This window comes from Oreochromis niloticus, linkage group LG6, assembly GCF_001858045.2.
Source record: "Oreochromis niloticus isolate F11D_XX linkage group LG6, O_niloticus_UMD_NMBU, whole genome shotgun sequence".
NCBI lineage: Eukaryota > Metazoa > Chordata > Actinopteri > Cichliformes > Cichlidae > Oreochromis > Oreochromis niloticus.
In genome coordinates this window covers 39,413,926-39,435,756 of record NC_031971.2, presented here as the reverse complement: position 1 = coordinate 39,435,756, position 21,831 = coordinate 39,413,926, and the positions used below count along the sequence as shown (strand labels likewise).

Genomic DNA, 21,831 nt, shown 5'->3' with positions numbered 1-21,831 from the left:
TTTCATTTCAGGAGTTTAAAGAAAGGAACAGAAACAGACTTAAGACAACACGTCACAGAAACCCACACACACCCAAAAAAATGACTCTTGACCCTCGTAACATTAGAAGTAAAATACAAGTGAAATATTTAAAATGAGAGGTTTGTTTAGTCACTTTCATTTGACCTTATTCCATTAAATTGAACACTTTACATTTACAAAGCAACAAAATCCGGACTTTAAGCAATTTGATTACATGGAAATTACACGTTACAAAACATGGCAGCATACCACCTCCTAACACCCAAATCTGCAGGAGAATAGCATCAAAGTGATGTAATTGTAATAATTGTAGTGGAAGTATAACTAAATGAAAGCGAGGAGAAGTCACAGTTGCAAACTTAGAGGTTTTTTTTTTCTTGTTGTTAATGTTATGGCCCTCTCATTCAAGCCCATTCATTTAGACTGGAGCTTCAAATTAACTGCCTGTACATGTTACCATGGCTGCTTTAATTTTTGGGGGATTACGGTCAGGGACAACAAAATCTACATGTCTCCAATCATTTCATAAACCGAGCAGGTTTTTGTTTTCTTTGTTCTTTTTTTTCCAGGATTGTAAAACCGACTCCGTATGATCCATGTCATCACTGCTCGAATCCTAAAATATTCCAAACTAAATGCAGCACAGACCTAGATTTGAATGACAGTGATGATAAGCCTTATCTCTGCCGACCTGAAAACAACACTGCCTGTCACAGATGACTCTTTGAAGACTTCCTGTCCGAATTAGAAACAGCATTTTCAGTTTGGGCAGCAGTTTGTTATCTGCAGGAGGATTAGGGGAAATTTTCCCTCTTTTTTTTTTCACTCTGTGCTTTGTGTCTGTTTCCTTCCAACAGGAAATGAGGTCTACACCGGAAAATGAGTAACAGTTTCTCCAGTCCAGTCTAGTTCAGTCTCAGGCTCAGTTTTAAGTTTCATAATTTATGTTTCATTTACATCGTCCTTCCTCTTCTCCTTTTCACGCTCCCTCCAGAGTCAAAGCCTCTCACTCTGTCTCTTCCTAGCTGATTGACACATTTGCGTTGGAGATCGGAGAGCTGAAGAAGGAGATGGTTCAGGACTCTCATGCTGTGGACAAGGATCCTGTGGAGCTAAAAGGGTGAGACTGTTTTCTATACGCGATCACATATTTTATTCCAGACTTTATGACACATATCTTTCTGTTTTCATGTGCTTATTCTATCCATTTGGATTTTATAATAAATTTGTAATTAGATGATGTGGAGGACTTGAAAACAGTCTGAAAAATGTTTATTTTCTTTTTATATACTAGGAGGAAAACTAGGCATTGACTTATTTTATTAATTCTAGGTTAATTTTTGGTTAGGAGGAAACTGACTTGCTGAGTGTTGGTTTAGTTATTCACAGTTTAAAGTGAAACATATAAAAAACATACAAACAACCAGCAGGTGGCAAAAGTGTTTAACTCCTTCTCTCTGTGGCAGGCTGGAGAGCGGTGTGTACCTGCAGGCTCGCCACTGTGGTGGGCTGGTGGGTGAAAGGGATTCTGGGTACGACTCCTTGCGGAGGAGGATGAGCGTGTGGGACAGGCTGACTCAAACCCACCCGGCGTGGCTGCTGCTGGGGGTCAGCGAAGAGGAGGCCAGCCGCATACTGCTCAAACAGCCACCAGGGGTGAGGAGGTCACATCCTGGGATGCAGATGTTAACGTGTCTCCTTTGAAAGTCTTTCCAAACATTTTATTTTGCGGTGCAGGTGTTTTTGGTGAGGAAGTCTGTCGTTCTGCAAAGAAAGGTCCTCTCCGTGCGTCTGCAGGAGGATCAGGAATCAGGAACTCCTATCAGCCACTTCCCTGTCAGAGAGAGTCAGTACAGTAAGTGACATGTTTGACTACCTTTAACTAAAAAGCACTTTCTGCTAGACGTCAGAGTCATTATTTGCATTCTCTTAAAGCACTTCTCAAAAAGCTCTGATGGCAGAGATGAGTCAGACGGCTAAAACGAGTCTTTCAGTTTCTTTGGTCCTTTGAACACATCTCGTTCGACCACAGCCGCCTCTGCAGTCACGCTGTCCTCTGGGTCAAAGACTTAAATAAGCCATTTCCTGTCCACCTCTGCAAATGATGCCCAGAAATAAACTCACACTAAAACGAGAATTGAGATTATGACTGAGTCAGTTTGCCCCACATTTGTATGTTACATTGTGTACTATTGTAGTTTTGTTTTCTTTTTAAATGTAACTGATCAAGAAAAATTATTACACCATCATTTTTGCCTTTAGTGAAGCAGTGAAGACAGACGGGAAAGTGAGGAGAAAGATGCGCAGAAACCAGGCCGCTTGCCCCACCTGCTCACCCACTGCTCACTAAAGTGGCACCCAGCAGAGAGAGACGGCCCAAACAATCAGGAATATAAATATTTTTGAGAATTCTTTGATGACAAAATTAGCAGTTGCCCCAAAGAGGCTTTCAACAGCTAACTTGGGAAACTCAGGAGCCATCACCATAACTTTGTGCTGAACATTGGGGGGGTGAAGATCTCTGTCTAAATAAATAAATAAATCTGGGTAAATTCCCAGATGGTTAAACATGTAACTATTTTGCTGGTAATACCTGAAATGAGTAAAGAAAATGGGGGGGGGGTATATTGGTTGGGTCTGATTATTGGGGGGGTCATAACCCCCCCCCCCAACCCCCCTGGAAATTACGCCCCTGTCAGGAGCCAATCATATCGTTGCATAAAGCTGAACGACTGTTTTAAACCTTATTTTGGTTGAACGCAGGTTTTGTTTTTTTGTTTTGATTACTTATTTTTTTAATTGGATTTGTCTGGTGAGTCAGGCCAGTTTTATGTCCCACTGACCAATGAAATTAAAGCTGTGACTCTCTCCCATTCACTTAGTTTGAGGCTTAAAAATAACCGCCTGCATTCATGCCAACTTCCCAAGTTACAAGACTTGCTTATATGAGGATTTAATTCCTATAGTTAGCATTTAGTCATCCGGATAAATCAAAGAATGAGTCGCAAGTAAACAAAGAGCCAAAGACATTAAATGTTGCACGAGAACATAAGACACTTGAAGTTAAAAGAAAACTTCCCTGCAGTGTCCAGTTCAAGGCAGGCAGCAGTTCAGTCAGAAGTAGAAGAGCTGCGCAGCTGATTCCAGGCAGAAGGAGCTGTAAACCCAGACAGGATACACAGAATCAACCAAAAACTATAACTTCCTGTGATTTTTGGTGAACACAGGTCAGGAAGTGAGATGGGAGCAGACTAGGAAATAGAGCAGAGCATCCAGTGACGTTAATGAAGCCAAAATGTTGTTACATTAAAAACAAATCCAATATTTTATATTATATTTTTACTATTTAACACATTTCCTCTGACAGTGCTTCAACTTAGATCTCCAAACTCATCATATGACCGTTTTTGCTCTTAGATAGTGTCCATACTACAACTGCTGAGGGAGCCAGCCCTATCAGGCTTGACTGGTGATACTGGAAATGTGGGTTTTACATACAAACTGACAGCTGAAATGAACCTTTCGTCTAGATTTAACTTGTGCCCTGAGGGTTTCCCATGTGAGAAACACAACATACGCATGCTTCTGTTTAAGTAGGAGCAATTATAGTACTTATCTTCAGGAAACACGCACAGCAGGCCATGATTTTCGTCACCCGTTTGCTTGCGCAGCATACCTGTGCTGAGATCTTTCATCTAAAGCTCTTTGCAGTTGTGACCGTTCACTGCTTGTTGTGGTTCTTCCTTATGTTTCATGGAAGTTTTATTGAACTGTGAAACAGTCATTTTTTAATTGTAACATTAGCGTCAGGGATATTAAAGTAAATCAGTTGCATGTAAGCTAAGCATTAGTCATTGAGCTGCAACACTGCCAAGAAGTGACGACATACCAGCTGTGGATTTTCCCTGCTGAAACGACAGCACAGATGGGATTGTGCCTTTGGCCTGCTGTGGATTTTTTTCTTCTAGCTGCTCCATAGTTGGCGTGCCTCGTCAAGCTAGCCCTGTACACGCTGTTTGAAGTGAACTTAAAAGCTTTTAATTATGTATATATATAAATACAACTTCAGAAAAGGTTTCTTTGTGAAACTCTGCCTGTGCACATAATGACAAGAGTAACTTCTGTCTTTGTATGTGACTGTATGGAAACTAAAAGCTCAAAGCCACTTCTCTAAATGTATATAAGAGAGCCAAGAAGTCTCAAATGAGGTGAGAACAATCACCTAAGAGAGATTTGAACTCTTAGGTTTATGACATCCATTCAACAGTTGTTGAGGATATCTCAACTTGAAACCTGGAACGATCCACTGTCCCAGATTTTGTGTCAGTTTATGTAGATGTTGAGTTATTTTGTGGTCTAATTTCAGATGCTAGAAATCTAAATACTAGAAATAAAAAATAATAATGAGAAAATTATCAAACTCATCAGAACTCATGATCTGAGGTCGTCATCGTGACATCACCTGCTGTTTTGTAAAGTCTCATTCTTGACGCCTCGAGCTTTTTGGCCATGGCCACCTTAGCGTTGTGTAGCCAGATATGATGCAGATCTCACTGTGAAACAGAAGTGTGCTCACAGCAGGTGTACCTTTGAACTCGGTGACCTTCATTTATAGCATGAACATCATATTGTATTCAATAAAACTTGAAACTCAGGAAAGACTGTTGATCTGTATGCTTTTATGGACAAAACTAGCCTGCTAACATCATACATGTGTCCCATCCGCCCTGCACTCATGATGTTTGCACTGTTGAAGGTTTCACAAAGAGACGTCACAAACCACTGGGTGATGTAATCCATTTTTATGTACATCTATGATGAAAACGTCGCACCAAAAACCGAACGCACCAGCTTTATACGTACGCCAAGAACAGTCAGTGATCACTAAAGTTATTGACACATTTTATTATTTCTCACCACAGATTCACGCAAGAGTCTCTTTGTCTTCAGCAATCAGAACACAAGATGGCATGTTTATATCCTCATATGTTATGTGGCGTGAGGAGAGTGAGGGAACTCGACACCCTGACCTGGTGTTATAACTGCCAGTTCAGAAGAGGGAAAATAACCGGAGGAGATAAGAGAACTTGTAAAACTTGTTGCACTTCTGGGTTATTGACCTGTTCTTCCAGAAGTGGCGGAGAAGTGGGCATGTGCAGTTTGTACCTGGAGTCAGTGAAGAGGAGAAACCCTGACTAACTGACGAAGGTGGTCTGGAAATGTTGCAGTCATGTCGTTTTAATTTATCCTTTGAGAACTTTTTTTTTCTTTGAGTTGAATTGTTGGGCTCATTTATTTAATTCTTCTGACACAAGTGCCATCTCATCAGTATAAACAAGCCTGAAAAAATGCTGATTAGGCGAGAAAGCCCTCGGTGAACTTTTGCACTGCATGTCATTAACTTCCTGTGTGTGAAATCTGATGAGATCTTTGTAAATTTCATCTGCCTACAGCCTTTTCTCTCGATGGATCTGGGATCAGCTTTGCAGACCTGTTCCGACTCGTGGCCTTTTACTGTATCAGCAGGTAAATACCCGACCTAACGCAGTTTCCTTGTTTGGTTTTCTTTCCTCGAGCTGCTGTTGCTTTGTGATGATTCAAGCATGGAAAATTAATGGATGAGAATAATGTCGAGTAAGCAGTCCGCTCTCAGTGCTCACGGCTTTCGCTTCTTGTTTTATATCGTGCCAGCTGGGGCAACACAGACAGACACAGGAAATAGTTGAGCTTAAAGAAATACCAGACACAACAAAGCAGAGAATTAAATGGACACAAAATTGTCTTTAGATATTGTCTTCAGCTGCGTGTTTGCTTTATAAAGTCTGAGCACGGTGTGTGTAGTAAATCTGTAGCGCTGTAGTAAAGTGGCGTTAATGTAGCGCAGTGGAAAACCAAGGGTGTGTTATGAAGGCACTTCTCTGTATGACCGTGTTTGGGTCGTGTTTTGCCAACCAGACTTGAGGTGTCATCACTTTTGTTCCAGGATTTCATGTCAAACAAGGACGATGGATAAACATAAATCTGTCACGCGTGCACGTTTCTTTCATGACTGAGCCTTAATTCGACGGCTACTTCAACTCCTATGTTTCTCCTGTCTTCTGCTTTAACACATTTTATTTTATTTTTTTCTCATTAGAGATATCCTGCCATTCACACTCAAACTTCCAGAGGCCATAGCTTCAGCCAAGACCCAGAAAGAGCTGGAGGAGGTGGCTCAGCTTGGAGCAGGTAGCCTCATTTAACATTATCACTGCTTTGTAAACTCACATCCTAAACGAACATGTTGGATATTTAACAAGTTTCTCTCCAAGTTGTCTGCACTTAATTCATGGTAAATTCTACCTAGTATATCTTAATAATGTCGTTATGTAGCTATCGTGACACCAGCTGCTGATTATTGAAGTCCTGTTATGAAGCCTCGAAATGAGCCTTTATATCACGGTGTGTTTGAAAGCAGACATATTGATGGAGGGATGATCTGAATCATCTATAACCTGGATGATAAGATAAACCTTTATTGGTCCCGCATGTGGGAAAATTTTTGGTCACAGCAAAAAGTACAAGTTAAGAACAGTAAAAATTAAGAAAAAATGTAAAAAAAAACCCCAATAGAATAAGATACAACAGAATAACATACTATACAAAATAGAATAAAATACTTTGCTATATTGGGAAATTGCACTTGGTACTATTGCACATAAGGGAGACAGGGCGAAAGTTATTGTTGTGTATTGGATGTGTGTGTGTGTCTGTCTGCACATGTGTGGTCATCTGCAGAGATCATGTTGTAGAGTCTGACAGCAGTAGGAAGGAAAGACCTGCGAAATCTCGCCGCAGCAAATGGGACTTAATGTTCATTCAATATGACCTCAAATGAGTGACTGAGCCCATAAAGTCTCAGAGAAAGTGCTTAAAGAGTATCACAGCACCATGCGGGAATTCACCGAGCTCCTGAGAGCAACCCTTTCTGTCGGTGCTTGATTTTCATACAGCTGTGTTTGGATAGATGAGTAAAAACCTTTAGCAATGTAGTGTTTTTAAGGACCGGAGGACTTTTTTCAAGTCAACCCCATTAGATAGGATTACCTTGTCTCTTCTGCATTGGCTTCACTTTTCACACCCATGTTTGATAGTGTCTTTAGGATCTAAGGGTCATGCTAATATAGTGTTTTCTATCCCTTATATTAAACGTGCTAGGCAAACTGATACATTGTTTTTTTTAAAAATTCAAATTGTTATGATTTCTTCTCCCTTTTTCCAATTGCTAGGCTAATCAGTTTCCTTCAGCTTTGTCCTGACAGGAAGAAACTATTGCCCGAGTGCTCAAACAGAGTACAAATCACTGCATAGGTACTGTTTTTTTAGTGCTATTATTTTTCACTTGTAAACTAGAGGAGGGCTTTAAGCAAAGGCTGCTTTTAAATCTTAGTGCGGTAAACTCAGACTGCTCATTTGGTTTCCAAATCTTTAAAATTTGCTTTCCAGTTTAAGTTTTTGCTCAATGTATCCGCTGGAAATTGTAATATTACCTGGTTACTGATCTGTAAAGTGCAGGCGGGCAAACAAAGCAAAGATAAAAAGGTCAGTGTTCGTGCTTGTTTTCCCTCACACTGACTATCCTGGTCGGGTTTCAGCAGATTTACTCACTTCGCTCCGAGTTATTCTAAACTCAGGCCCTGTGAAACTGCGGGTGAGTCAGCAGAAGCCTACGACATAACTCACCCCTGACTGAGGGAGAGAAGGGAGTGGCGAGTGGAAAGCTACAGAAGGCCAACTGCTGTCTGAGCACACACATGCCATCGCGCTGCATTCAGACCTGTATAAAAACACAAAAGGCTTGCAAGCACGAGTGCTAACATAATACGCGCAGCATCACCAAGATGAAACGCTATCATTGTTTTTGCACAGTCTTCTATGAATGGATGTGGGTGGAAGTGTGCAGAGTTACTTTGTGATGAAGCGCAGTGGTCGAAACAACCTTTAAGTGTTAGCCAGTTTCTTTAATGCCGGATTTGCAAGATTATCGTGTCATTGAGGGAAACTCCCCTTCGTCATTGGACTGCTTCTATTTAAAGACAAACAGCAGACCGTTGTGGACTCTGGCCACGCACATGTAAGGGAAACAACAAAGACACAAAACTTATCTTGCGCCTCATTTGTCTCCCATGAATCAGTTTATCTCTCATGAGGATAGGGCTGAGCCTCTTATTCTCCCTATCGGCATGACTTTTCTTAGCAGTGCTATGAGTTTGGTCATCTCAGCTTAGCCATTAACTTTTCATTTAGAAGGTTCCAAGAAGGCAAAATACTACAGATTACTGCTGCTCATTGCAAAGTGAGATACCGCTCTAAAAAATGCATGTTAGCATTGCTGACATCATCATTAAAACAGCAGACAGACACAAAGTTCACTTTTTAACACCTACCTAAAAATTGTTGCAGACCAAGTTGGGACTTCTGGGTTTGGTTTGTGGTTTGTTTGGTTAGTGGAATTTGTAGTTGTTAGAAATTCATGTTTTATTAGTTTGTCACACAGCACTCATCAGCACATTAGCATTGTGCATTGTAAGTGGACCGTTTATGTAGCTCATAATTTAACACCCTCTCACCTGAAGATGGTATTTACTGGCTCTAAAAAAACATGGCAGCAGCATGGGTTACATCACTGTCACTTCATCCATCATTTATATACAGTCTATGGTGCAGACAAAAGACTCTAAAGACTTCCTGCATGGATATTTCACAATAAGAACGTTCCTCACTTTTCTTATATTGTGTTAGTTCGTGTATGCATGAAGTGATGAGGTTATTATTGTCACTAATCTTATATGTGTAAATAAACGTCTGCATTAAATTAATGAATTTATTTATACCTAAAAAAAAAAAACCTGTGGTTTTAATGTGCTGAGCTTTGCTCAGTATAAAAAAATGTCTCGTTCGTAGTATTTAAGCTAAGTGAAAGTCTGTTTTCGGCACTGTAAAGTGCACGTCTTTACTTGGATAAAGGGGAACTGCGCTCAGCCCACAGTCAGTCAGTTTTACTTGTGGTGTTTATTCAGGTTGGTTTGCTTGCTGTTGGGTTGCTCTGCAGACACACACCACAGTGTCAGGTGCTCATTGCTCACATGGACCAGCAAGAATCCCACAGGCAGATTTCAGTCCCCAGACACCAAAGGATTACAGGACATATGAAACTGACCTAGAAGCTGGAGCTGCTTCTTCATTTCCCCTGAGTTTGTTTCCATTTTTAAGTTAAAGGGTGGTTAAACGTTTATGCTGTAGCCATGTGTTTATGATGGGATTCCACAGATGCTTTATTTTGTAGTTGTTCTCGCAGCAGGCTGTGTTAGAATGAGGTCTGTCTTGCCAAGCAGCTGGAAAACAAAGGGATGATTCAGTGGAGTGAGAGAACATTTCCTCCACTCCCATGGCATGTTTATGCACTGTCAGTGTAATGAAAGAAACAGAAGAAGAAAGTTGTTCAAATGAGATTCACAGACTTTAAATTTAACACTAGATATTAGAAAGAAAGAAAGAAGACTGATACTGAATCTACTCAGAGCGACAAGGAAATGCAGAGCAGGAAGAAAGGGGTGGAGGGACTGTGCGCTATGTGGAGTTTTTAGTGCCCTCCCACTGTGTGATTAGCGTGTGTGGCTCCCTCTCTCTGGGTGTGTGTCGGCATCCAGTGAATCAGAGCAGAGAGGCACGGGCTGAATATAGAACGCTTCTAGACGACAAACGAGCAGGAAAGACGGACAAAACTTTGAAAACTTAAAGGGAACAAACAAAGTTAGTGGTGAGAACCTGCTGCTGCTTTAATTTGAACACACCGGCTGCTCTGAGGATTTATTGTCTGTGGGAGTTTTGAGTCGTCTTAGGAGACGCTGGTTAATGTTTGCCTCTGACGGTTTCTTTACGTCTGTGTGTTACAGGTTTCTGGGACTCTGCCCTGTGCAGTCAGCGGCACACCTCCCCCCGTCCCTGTCGCCCTCTGAGCCGGACCCTCAGCCCCCAGCGGACCAACAGGAACAGCGAGGTCGAGGGGTCACAGCAGAGACACACCAGGGCTCACTGTGACAGCGCACCGGCAACCTTACAATCCCATGCACCTCCACCTAACTTTCACCTAGAGAGAAGACATTCCAGCGGTCCTCTGTGCTTCGTTAGCCCGCTCTTTCTCCAAACCCATCCGCACCGCCGCAGCAGCTCTGAGGAGGATCCGCCTTCAAAGGCTGTCGAGTCCAACCTGGAGAATGCAGAGGAATCAAAGCCTTTAACTGGCATCCAAAGCAGTGAGTCACACGTGCACAAAATCAAACCAAACAGCAAATCGCGGCCCCCTCGCCCCCCGCCGCCACGCTCGATGCCACGCCGGCGTCCTGCCCCACCTCCACCTGGACCTCCAGCAGCTACCACCAGACCAAAGAGCATGCCAGAGGCTGTAATTACAAGGCAGCACCAATCCTCAAATAAGCGCCCAGCACCCGCTCGACCTTCGATGGGCACCAAGCACAGCGGATCGTCCAAAAGTGCCAGCTCACCAATTCCCGTACCTTCAAACCCACCGCCTCCGAGGCCAAAGAAGCCGGATTTGGAATCTCACCGCTGCCACATTGCCCTGGATGATGAGACCATCGCCAAGGCCCTGTCTCGTGCCAAACTGCCATCCTGCCAGCCTCCATCTGCCACCCCTGCGGATCTGGAGAACAACACTGAGAGTCCGTCCGGTCCAAATGAGAGGGGAAACCAGCGACTCAGCGACATGAGCATGTCTACTTCTTCCTCCGACTCACTGGAATACTCCCAGTCTCCTGGATTCTCCCTGGGCCTGACCCCTACCCCATCATTACACCTAAATCACCAAGACCCAGTGGAGGACAGCAGTGAGGACGATGACGATGGGGAAGAAGAGGAGGAGGACTACGGAGTTGGTATGGAGACAGACTTAGAAATGCGCCTCCGTCCATCCTTCAGAGCCCGGAGCCGAAGGGTCGGCGTGAGCATAAGCGGTAGTTCCTTCATCCTTCCCAGGGCCTTGAAGGGGCGCTTCAGTAAGGTCAGCGGCATGCTCAGCTCGCTCATGACCCCGGAGAGGCGGACGGTGAAAAGGATCGCTGAGCTGTCCAGGGACAAAAGCTCGTACTTTGGCTCCCTGGTTCAGGACTACATCGGCTTCGTTCAGGAGAATCGAAGCTGTCACACATCAGGGATGGATTTTCTGCAGACTCTCAGGCAGTTTATGACACAGATGAAGGCTTACCTGCGCCAGAGCTCTGAGCTCGACCCTCCTATTGAGTCCCTCATACCTGAGGACCAGATTGGTAAGTGTTTAAAGTGAAATGTGAGTTGGAGATTTGCAGTATGGGCTGCTTGTCCTGACTTTGTAAAACATCTTTGTGTGGGTGCATGCGTGGGCATGTGTGATGTTTTTGTCATATATCTGACAGCTTTCAGATCTCTACATGTTCACATTCCAGATATAGTGGGCCATTAGTGATTCAGAGGGTTTCAAAATCACGAAATTCATCGACAGTGCTGAAGCCTTGCATTGTGTCGTCGAACTTTCCATATTAGTGTGCCTCATTAGCAGTGTTGAATTACAGACATGCCAGCGTGCTGTGCCCTAGTGATATATTCCTGGCCTGTGTTTGTCGGCATAATCTCACACTGTAGTTGAGTTTGACTTTGAAGGGCAAGTGTTGCTTTCAAGTATATATTTAACTTAGTGTGGGTCTTATTAAATGTCAGGACTCTAGGCTACAGAATTGTGTCAGAAGGTACCCTCGTATGCCTTCATTTCATTCATAATACTGCTGCTCCTGTTAGGATCCATCAGGTCCTGCAGGATATATTTTTAAAAGTGTTGCTTTCTCAATGATGTCAGAACTTATGAAAAAATAGTTTGCACATATGGAAAACTCTCTGAAAGGGACGCTTCATTCTGATCAGATTATTGTGCACTAGCTTTGCATGAATATGTGAGCATGTCTTTGCACACATCTCACATCCCCTTGTTCATTGTAAACAATAACAGCAAAGCCTTGTTCAGGGACAGAGAAATGATCCTTTCTGATTGTCCTAACAGACCGCACATAAACAATCTCGCGCTCACAAAGGTTCCCTTTGGAGAGGAGAACTAATGTAAACATGTTTAATACAGCAGGCACACTTCGATCCAATAGTTTGCAAAAGGGAAATCTACAAACTGGAGTGTGACAATAGGCTTTAACTAGTCATTGGCCCAAATGTGGCCCACATCTTCAGTTTCCTGTGAGCCACATTTGGCCTTGAGTGACACCGTTGCATCAGGATGAGTCTGGCTGCCTAAACTTAGCACCACATCCACCTTATATGAGCCAAATGAGGCGTGTTGTGAGTTTTGTCCAAGTCTAACACCCATAATACTTGCTGTAACCCAGCTCAGGACGTCTGAGCCACATCCAGCCTGCTGGAACATTTATGAGCACCGGAACTGAAACATCAGTGAGCATAAAGTGGCTCAGATTACACCCATGTTTGTCTGCTGTTAGAATAAAAAGTCCAAGCTGAGAGCCAACAGTCCGCCTGATGTCATGTTACACTCACACATAACTGTGAAAAAAGGAGAAGTGGAGCTAAGGTGACCCTTCGAGCCTCTCGAGCATGTTTACAGAAATACCGAGGAGTGCGGTCATGTTGCAGCAGAACAAAATGTTCACTCTTTTGTGTTTATAATGAAAAGGAAAGCTTGAAGTGCAAAATTTGGAGTGATTTTAGCAAGTGCAACACTTGAAGTATCGTGAGCGGGAGAAGCAGAATGATTAGCTTACAGGGAGACTGGCAGCACACACCCCAGTTCATAAGTAAACAGAGAATGTGAATGGCGAAGAAAGGCAGGGTGTAAATCAATAAATGAGATATTTATTATGCGCTTCCGGTGTTCCTTCAGATGTAGCAGTACTTGTTTGCCTCTCGATTTAATTGCTTTTGAGATTAAACCTAACAACAAATCAGAAAGTCAGAAAATGTAACGGTCGCTTCCCGGTCAGATCTTCACGTCCTTGTGTGCACGTGAGGATCTAACAGAGTCATCCAAGGCCTCCTTTTTAATGGCTCTAGATTTATATCTGTAAGCATTTTGCAATAAAGGACTCGCCAAGCCCTTGCCTCAGGTGACCCACAGCACTCTCGTACAGAGTGAGCGGGATAATTGGGAGGTAGCTTAGGTGGAGCACAGTCATCCTGTACTTCTGTGGCTGACAATGAAAGCAAAAAAGAATACCAATTCTTCATAAGAACAGGATTCCTGTGCGTGCATGCACTGTACTTTGTTCTGCGTAAATCATTGCATAAGTCTGGCATAAACAGCGCCTGGAGGCTGGGGTTGCCTGTGCTGCATGAATACTCGCTGTCAGTGAACAACAGCACACGATTGTGTGAAATGCAGCATGCTGGGCATAGTTGAGGAAATGGTTTGAAGCCCGGGTACGTGGGTCAGAGGTACAGATGGAGCCATTGTATTTACACTCACGTCCAGGTTGGTATATGACCAGAATGCTTAAAGCTCACACTCAAGGTCAGTCACTCTTTACATGTTTATGGCTCTGATAACGTTAATCTATCTGATACAACCAGTGTTTGAATGTCAGACTCTAAAGTTTAGTTTATTTACTCATTTTGTGGCTTCAGCTTTGAACAGCACGCGTTGATCCTTGTTCAGATGATTTACCTTTTTCTGCTTTTTAGTTTTAAGTTAGCTAATGTTTCCCATTAGCCCACATGTTCACATAATCTGTTCTTACACATAAAAAAGAGCCAAAAAACACTAAACTGTAGCAAATAAAGGGAATATTCAACCAGCTTGAGGTTTTTTGTTATCCCGACTAATCAAAGTAAATCATGCTGCTGTGATTAGTGGAGAAAATCACAGTTAAGTATGATTTGGTCTCCTGCTGCCTGTTAGGAGGCAACTTTGTGAGAGGAGCCTTGGCATTAGGGAGACATATCGGGGCTAGCTTGACATCCTCGTAAATGATTTCATCACAGGATGGATGGTAAAGGGCATCATGTGCCTGAGGGCCTTCTCTGCTGTCAGACATTGTGCATCCTCATACTCAAATGACTTCCTGTTCATTTTATGTCTTAAACGTCCTTCTGGCAGCATGATGGCGCAGTGGTTTGCACTGTTGCCAAACCATCCCTGTGTTTTCCCCGTGTCTCTGTGGCTTCTCCTCCCACAGTCCCAGACATGCATGAAGTGGGGGTGGGTTAGTCTACTTGGTCTCTAATTTCAATTTCGATTTTCTAATAAAGAAAACAACTGAAAACAGAAACATCTAAAGTGTTGAGCTGACTGAATCAAGGTGAATGTCTTTGTATGGTCTTCGTTTTGACATACAAATAACATGTAGTAGAAATTATTTTAAAAATATAGATATTTTATTTTCCATGTGATTTCTTGAAATACATTTACAGTGCACTGGGTCAAATTTCCATATTTCCAAAAAATAAATACAAGAATAGATCTTAGTTTTGTGTATAATAGTATAAAAAGAAAGAAATACATTCAGGTATGACAGATTTTGGCAAATAAAGAAAATAAAAAGTAAGTTTGACGACTGAATGCTCGTTTTGAGCTGATTGTCAGTGATCTCTCACATGTCATCTGGGTTTAATTACTGATCCTTCAGATTAAAAGCATTAAGTCTTTAAAGATGATGCTCTCTGATATTAAGGTGGATAATTTAAGCCTGATAACTTAATCTTAGCCTGACTTTAAGCCATATGTGAGGACTGTGTCCAGGACTGTGCAGCGTTAAATGTGAGAAAAGTCTGTGCAAGTTTCAGGGTTGATGAATATGACCTCAGCTGCCTTTGTGGAAGCGTGCTGACTGTCATTAACATGTGACAATGGTTTTGGGTTAACCAGTAAATCACCTCATTCGTTCCCAGGAACTGCAGTGTACTTAAGAGTTACAGCAAATGTACAGTTTCAGTTTTATTTAACTTGTCATTGCACAACACGCAGTGACACACTTTATTATGTGATTACTCGAAGAAATGATTATTACATTATGTCTGGTGCTTAACCGGTTGTCTGTGTGTGGGTGTGTCCTCTTCCACAGACCAGGTGCTGGAGAAGGCCATGCACAAATGTGTCTTAAAACCTCTGAACAGTGTCATCGAGACGGCTTTACATGACTTCCAGGTGAAGATCTTAGAAAAGTGTCTTCATAAATGAGGAGATAAGCATTGCTAAAGATGACTCCCTGATATCAGTGATGCATTGTCTCTCTTCGCTGCAGGTGAGCAGTGGAGCTTGGCAGCAGCTGAGGGAGAACTTGGCCCTGGCCAAGACCAAAAAGCCCCAGGAGCTCGGGGTGGATGGTGCCGTGCCCCCTGACGCCGTGGCTATTGAGAAAATCCGCCAGAAGTTCCTGAACATGAGGAAGATGTATTCCCCCGAGAAGAAGGTGTCACTGCTGCTGCGAGTGTGTAAGCTCATCTACACCATCATGCAGGATAACTCAGGTATGGAAAAGTCCGTTTGTTCCCAGTTTGTCAGTTTCCTCTGATTGTTTACAGCTGCGATTTTTTTCCCTTTCCTTCCTCTGCCTGACCTGTGCGACTACCATCAAGGTTATTGTAGTTAACTGAAATGAAACTAAAAACTAAAATTAGATAAAAAAATCTTTTATTTATCTAGAATAAAAATGAAAAACCAGACTCTTAGAACAAACTAACCGAAATGATTTTGTAGTTTTAGAATTTATTAATTTGTGATAGTAGTTATCACAACTTGGCTAATGAGGCTTTGACGGGCGTGTTTGTTGACTCTGGATGTCTAGACTGTGAGTCAACTGCTTTCAAAAAGGAGTTTTCAAAAAGTAACACCTGTTCTGATTTTACTAAATCACGCCTCTTGACATACGCCCTCCATACAATTCCAATTAAATTAAACCTAATGTCAAAACGAATAAAAACAAAACTAAAATGAAACATTTTCAAACAAAAGCAGAACTGAAACGATCTAACGCACTCTGGAAATGAACTGAAAAACGACATAAAAGTGAAAAATAATTTGAAAATACAAACCTGCCACACCTACATCCCCCTCTGCTCTCCATCTGTTTCCTTCCAGGGAGGATGTACGGTGCCGATGACTTCCTGCCCATGCTGACTTATGTGGTGGCTCAGTGCGACATGCCGCAGCTGGACACGGAGATCCAGTACATGATGGAGCTGCTGGATCCATCCCTGCTTCAAGGAGAGGGTAGGTCCTGTCGGTTACACAGGACATACACATTACAGTAGCACTTGTGCATCGGTTACAGATACAGTTACCATCTGAGAAATGTTCGCGCAATATTCGCAGAATTCTTTCCATGGTTTAGAAAAATAACGTAACGGGTCAGTTAGAACTGCAATATGCCTTATACTTTAAAAGATCAGTGTCTACATTACATTTAGGTACCAAACTATTTTGCTAGGAAAAGATTATTGGGTCATAACAGAGCCTTTCCTGCTGATGTGTAACATTGTTAAAGCAGGACTTTAAATAAAGCAGAGAGAGACTCTGAGGTCTGCTCACTGAAAACATCACCTCGTCTTAAAGTTTAGATGCTTCATTCTTGAGGTTGGGTGCACCAGTGTGCTGTGAGGCTAAAGAGGTCCACCCTGTTTTGTAACCTGGTCAGTGGAAGGTCTTGCCATGTTGACTGTGTGAGAACAGGAAGCTTCCAGTTTAATGGATGTACATACCCAAGATCACAGGTGGAAGTCACGTAGTGGAAGTTCAGACTGTGAGAGGAGTGGTTTCCTGCCACAGTCCGGTTGACAGTATTAGGATGTTGTATCAGGACTGATTGTTGTAAGGAATATTTTTGAATAATCTGCCCCTCCTGCTACAAACAAGCTGCAGCATGTAGCGATGAACCTGCCGAGTTTTATCTCCAAACTCTTTCCTTTAATAACTGTGCAGCTTTTACAGCATCTTATTTCTCATTGTTATGGTTTTACAGCTTTAATGTTTTGATTCAGTATCGCTGCTCTTATCAGTTTTATTACCAGCAGCAACAAACTTGGAGCTGTTTTCTTTTGAAAAACCAAACTACAGAAATACTGCTCATGAATAATTTAGTAGAGAAACGGCAACGAGAAAGGGTCCGACTCCATATTAGCTGTCAGATCACTTGGGGTTTTTGTGGTGGGTGACACGTTTCATCAGTGCTGTTAATGACAGTAGATGACGAGCTCTCAGCTGTAAAATGTTACTCATTGTTTGTCTAAATAATGACTAATCGCCTGTATATGTGAGTGTGTGGCTGTCACCGCCGTGCACGAAAGAGCCCGTTAGGTTGCTCAGTGTACTTTTAGCTTGGTGACATTTAAAATAAAATGTATCTGAAAATGAGATGAATCACCCTAAAAATGTTGTTGTTTTTTTTGGTTTTTTTGTTTCAAAAATGTGCATCAGATCTGAGTAAACGAAACCACAGAGAATAAACCAGGTGTGTATCTTTGCTACACCTTCACGTCTTTCATTCACGCCGGGAGCATTCAGGAGTGGAGTTCAGTCTGCACAGGGTCATTCATTTTGAAAATTGAAGTGTCTCCAAGCCTTTGCCGGGTCCCCCTCGCCTGCTCTGTGCAGCTTGACGTGCCTTCTGTTTAATTTAAACAAAAATCCACTAAAAATGCCACCAGGTGATGCTTACTTGATGAATGTTTAGGAGGTTTCTGAAAGATGCTGCAGTGCAGCTGGTAGAATCTCAAGAATTGATTCAAGTGCAAGGAAAAAGCCCACAGCTTTACAGCGCAGCCTCGCCTGGTGTAGTTACACATCATTAGTATGAAGTGACCCTTTAGTTTTTGGTGTATTTGAGCCATAGTGTTTATATTTTCTCCTACTGTTGACAAAACTTGGGAGAATAATTTTCAAAAGTCTCATATATCTTTGTGTTAGAGGTTTGAGTGAGGGGAACTTACAGGGTACAGATTTTATCAGGATTTTCCAGAGCTAGGGATTTTCCTTTGGCTCTGGCTAAACAAATCTTTGGAAGGTGCCAATCTGGGACATATCTGGGAAAAGCCCTTTGCTTTTTAATTAAAAAAATAAAAATGAAAACACTCCCACATTCAGCTGGTAACAGCTGTACTGTACAACCATGACGCTAACCTGAGAAACTAAAGAATTTAAAGATTCACTGAAGTATTTTCATCTCCATCACTGGCCCAGAGCGATGTTTTAAAAGCTGGTAAATTATAGAGCAGTACACCTTCTGCTAACAATGAGTCATTAAGCCTTCGGACCCGTGACACAGCTGAAAGAGAAACAAATGAGTTATGTTTTACAACTAAAACTATGTCATGGTCTGTTGTGTAACAGTACTGTTAGTTACTGTTCGAGGGAGTGAAAGAGCCGTGAATATCTCCACGTTGCTGCTGTTGGTTGGAAATGATGCGGGGCACGTGTGTCTATGAGGGCAGAGGTTTAATCATTACGAAAATCATCACTACTTGATGAGTTAGTTACAGATGTTTTGTTTTCCATGACTTTAATTGTTCTGTTGTTACTTTATTTTAATTGGTTCTTTTAGCTGTACAGCACTCTGCTCACCTGTTGTCTTTAAAGTGTGCTTATAGAGAAATTGACTTGGCCTGCTGTGCTGCCCCCTAGTGGCCAAAAATCTACAGAAGTAGTTCCTTTTAAAGTTTAATTAAAAAAACAGAAATGTGAGGTTTTCCTTACTTTAGCATTGATGTCTTCATTATGAGGCTTGGTATTTAGTGGAAACTAAAGACACAAAGTTCACTCGCAGGATGATGATAAATACTAAAATAAGTAAAGACTGAACTGTAAAGTGTCCCAACAGTTTCTGTCTAAAGTCATTTAACATATTTGTTTCTTCTTTTGAAAGCTGCATGGTCTTTGCTTTGACCTTCAGTAGAAGGTGTAAGGTCCAGTATCGAGCATGTCACTGAGGTCTTTTACAGTGACTCTCAGCTCCAGTTTTTATTGAAGGTTCTTTGAGAAAACTTGATAAATGCTTGCACAGGAAGGAAAAGCCCTCACAGCAAGGAAATTCCAGTCAGTGTTTTGATTTTTAATGGGCTGGAACCATTTCAAAAGGAAAAAATAAGGAGGTTTAATGTACCAGGAGTGAAATATTTCCTATCAGCGCCAAGCTGTCTGGCACGTAAACTGAAAATGTTTAATAATCGGCTATGTAGGTAAATATCTTTGACCCTTATGCACCAAATCTGATTCATTTCTGCCACAAAGGAGCAGCTGTCTTCATTTTTCTTAATTATTTTTAACTTTGGTTGGTTTCATTTCTTTTTGCGTTTAATATTTATCCCAGGCGGTTACTACCTGACCAGCGCCTACGGAGCCATGTCCCTCATCAAGAACTTCCAGGAGGAGCAGGCGGCCCGGGTGCTGAGCTCCGAGGCCAGAAACACGCTGCACCAGTGGCACCGCCGGCGGACCACCCAGCGTTCAGTACCGTGTGTGGACGACTTTCAGGTATCACCTGACCTGAGCCGACCTTGACCATCCAGGCAGTGAGTCAAAGTTGTACCAGTAAGAGTAAATCCAGCTTTGGACAGGGGCATGAAGGTGCTGTGTCTCGTCTGTACTAACATCACAGCATGTTGCTCGTGGTAACATTACTGCATGTAAAATCTGTGTCACTGCATGTGGGTTCCCTGCCTGCTCGCCTCCTCAGAAATGCCTCTTTCTTTCATTTTACAGATTTCTAAACTTGAACTCTTTTCTCTCTAGAACTATCTCCGAGTCGCGCTGCAAGAGCCGGGGGTGGGGTGCACGGCCAAAACGTTGGTCGTCCACCCGTACACCACCACAGAAGAGGTCTGCTCGCTGTGCGCCCAGAAGTTCAGGATCTCCGACCCTGAGAACTACGCTCTGTTTCTGGTCAACGAGGAAACCAGCCAGCAGCTCACCCCAGACACGCACCCTCAGCAAATAAAAGCCGAGCTCCACAGCCGGCCGCGCGCTCAGGTCTTCCACTTCGTCTACAGGAGGGTGCACAACCTGAACCTCTGCGTCCCCGGCGTCGTGCAAAATGGAAACTGTCCTCTGGTTGAATAGCAGAGGGAGACAAGCAACGCCTCTGGTGCTTGTTGATGTTTTGTGGAGAGGTTTGAAGTCAGGAGAAAGGAGATGGTCGAAACTAGACGTTGGCATGTTGATGCAGATATGAAATAAGGATGTCTTTGATTATCAAATGAGTTTTTTATTAGGTTGAACTCTGGAAACACTTTAAATCTGGCTCACAAAAAGACAAAGAAGGGTAAATTTAGCAGCCTGTATCAGCTTTGGTTATAAAGGAGTTTAGCATGTGTTACGTGGGAGGAAATGAAATGTTTGGCCATGATGGACACGTATACCATCCTCAAAAAAAATGACTAACTTTTGCCTTAACTACTGCTCCCTCGGTGCCTTTAAAAGGAATTGATTATACTGTTTGCTACTGACAGCATTCAACCCAGATTAAAACTCCACTCTAAACATTAATTTAAAAAGAGAAATGAGCTTTTGTTAAGTGTATGATTGTTCTTTTTTATTGTTCTGCAGTTGCTGGACAACTGCAGTTGGTATTTGTGTGTAGAAATATTTTTATATCCAAATATTTTTTATCCCTTAAGTGACAAAGATTTGTATTCTGAATTACTGTTTCTGTACTGGACTCAATACTGGACTTTATTTATGCCAGATATTTCTCCAAAGTCGACTTAAATCTGCACTGTTTCTATTGTATGTTATAAAAAAAAAAAAAGCTCAAAGCTGAATATGTAAATTTATAAAATACACTTTAAACGAGGCCGCTTGCTGACTCCTGTATTTATGGTTTTCTGAAAAGTCACAATTCAGTAGCACAACAACAGGAAGAGAACAATGAATGATTTTGCTACATTTATGAGACAAAATCACACATTTGCAAAATGCACCATTAGTCATAACCTGAGGGTTTAAACATTTGTATCTGCCTGTTAATGCAGCGGTGAGCAGCTTTATTTTCTACACTCAACATGTCTGAGATGAGCTACACAAGATCTCACATATTGGACAGCTGAAGTGAAACATGGTGTATTATGCCAAACCATTTCAAACACCATTAATCTGGAAGACTTGCCAGGTAAATTTCTCAAACTCAGAAAAAAATACTTTTTTTACAACTATACAGCGATTCATTGGTGGAAATTAATTCAATTTAATTCAATTCTAATTTAATTCTTCATGCTTCACGAATTCAGCCAAATCTGTTTATTTATGCAGCACATTTAAACAAGACTGCACAGCAAGTAATCCACCAAGTTTTATTTCCACACCAAGTTTACACTCAAATAAAATAGAATAAACAGGTTCCTAAAACAAAAACATTAGTAGAGGTGAAGGTTTGCAGCACTCAGACATGCCTCTGTGTGTTGGGACAGGCAGCCTGTTTACACCCCTACATTTAAGCATCATTGTGGGATCAGTTAAAAATAAATCCACCACATTACAGTTGTTATGAAGGAGGAAACTAAAGAGTCCAAAAGTATTTATTTTATTTGGGAAAATATCGGGACTCTGTCACCTTTTAAGCCTCAAGTGGACTGTTAACATGAATCTTCTTTTTATTTGATTTTCTGGTGGCTTGTTTTGTTAGCAGCATCAGGCTCCACGCTGACCCTCTGACCTCTGTGATGGCCATTTGAACCACGCCTGAACAACAATGTTAATGTACTCACAATAGTGTATGCCAAAGTGTGATACATAATGTATTGTAACAAACTGAAAAGCTTCCTGGAGCTGATAGTAAA

General features: G+C 42.1%; 1 protein-coding gene across 4 annotated transcripts in view; it reads left to right on the top strand.

Moving 5' to 3' along the window:
* The window catches only part of LOC100711413 (ras and Rab interactor 2), a 38,119-nt gene extending 17,270 nt beyond the window's left edge, over positions 1-20,849 (top strand). The window contains exons 3-13 of one of the 4 annotated variants that reach the window (XM_003454619.5): positions 1,047-1,141; positions 1,488-1,677; positions 1,759-1,876; positions 5,475-5,547; positions 6,158-6,249; positions 9,957-11,345; positions 15,129-15,211; positions 15,309-15,534; positions 16,145-16,276; positions 19,368-19,531; positions 19,790-20,849. In XM_003454619.5, coding sequence (XP_003454667.1) covers positions 1,047-1,141; positions 1,488-1,677; positions 1,759-1,876; positions 5,475-5,547; positions 6,158-6,249; positions 9,957-11,345; positions 15,129-15,211; positions 15,309-15,534; positions 16,145-16,276; positions 19,368-19,531; positions 19,790-20,116 — 2,889 coding nt within the window. In that variant the 3' untranslated portion in view covers positions 20,117-20,849. Of the gene's footprint in view, positions 1-1,015; positions 1,142-1,487; positions 1,678-1,758; positions 1,877-5,474; positions 5,548-6,157; positions 6,250-9,956; positions 11,346-15,128; positions 15,212-15,308; positions 15,535-16,144; positions 16,277-19,367; positions 19,589-19,789 lie in introns of all 4 variants that reach the window. The other 3 variants (XM_019359495.2, XM_013277136.3, XM_013277137.3) reach the window with 3 other exon arrangements.
* Positions 20,850-21,831: the final 982 nt, after the last annotated feature.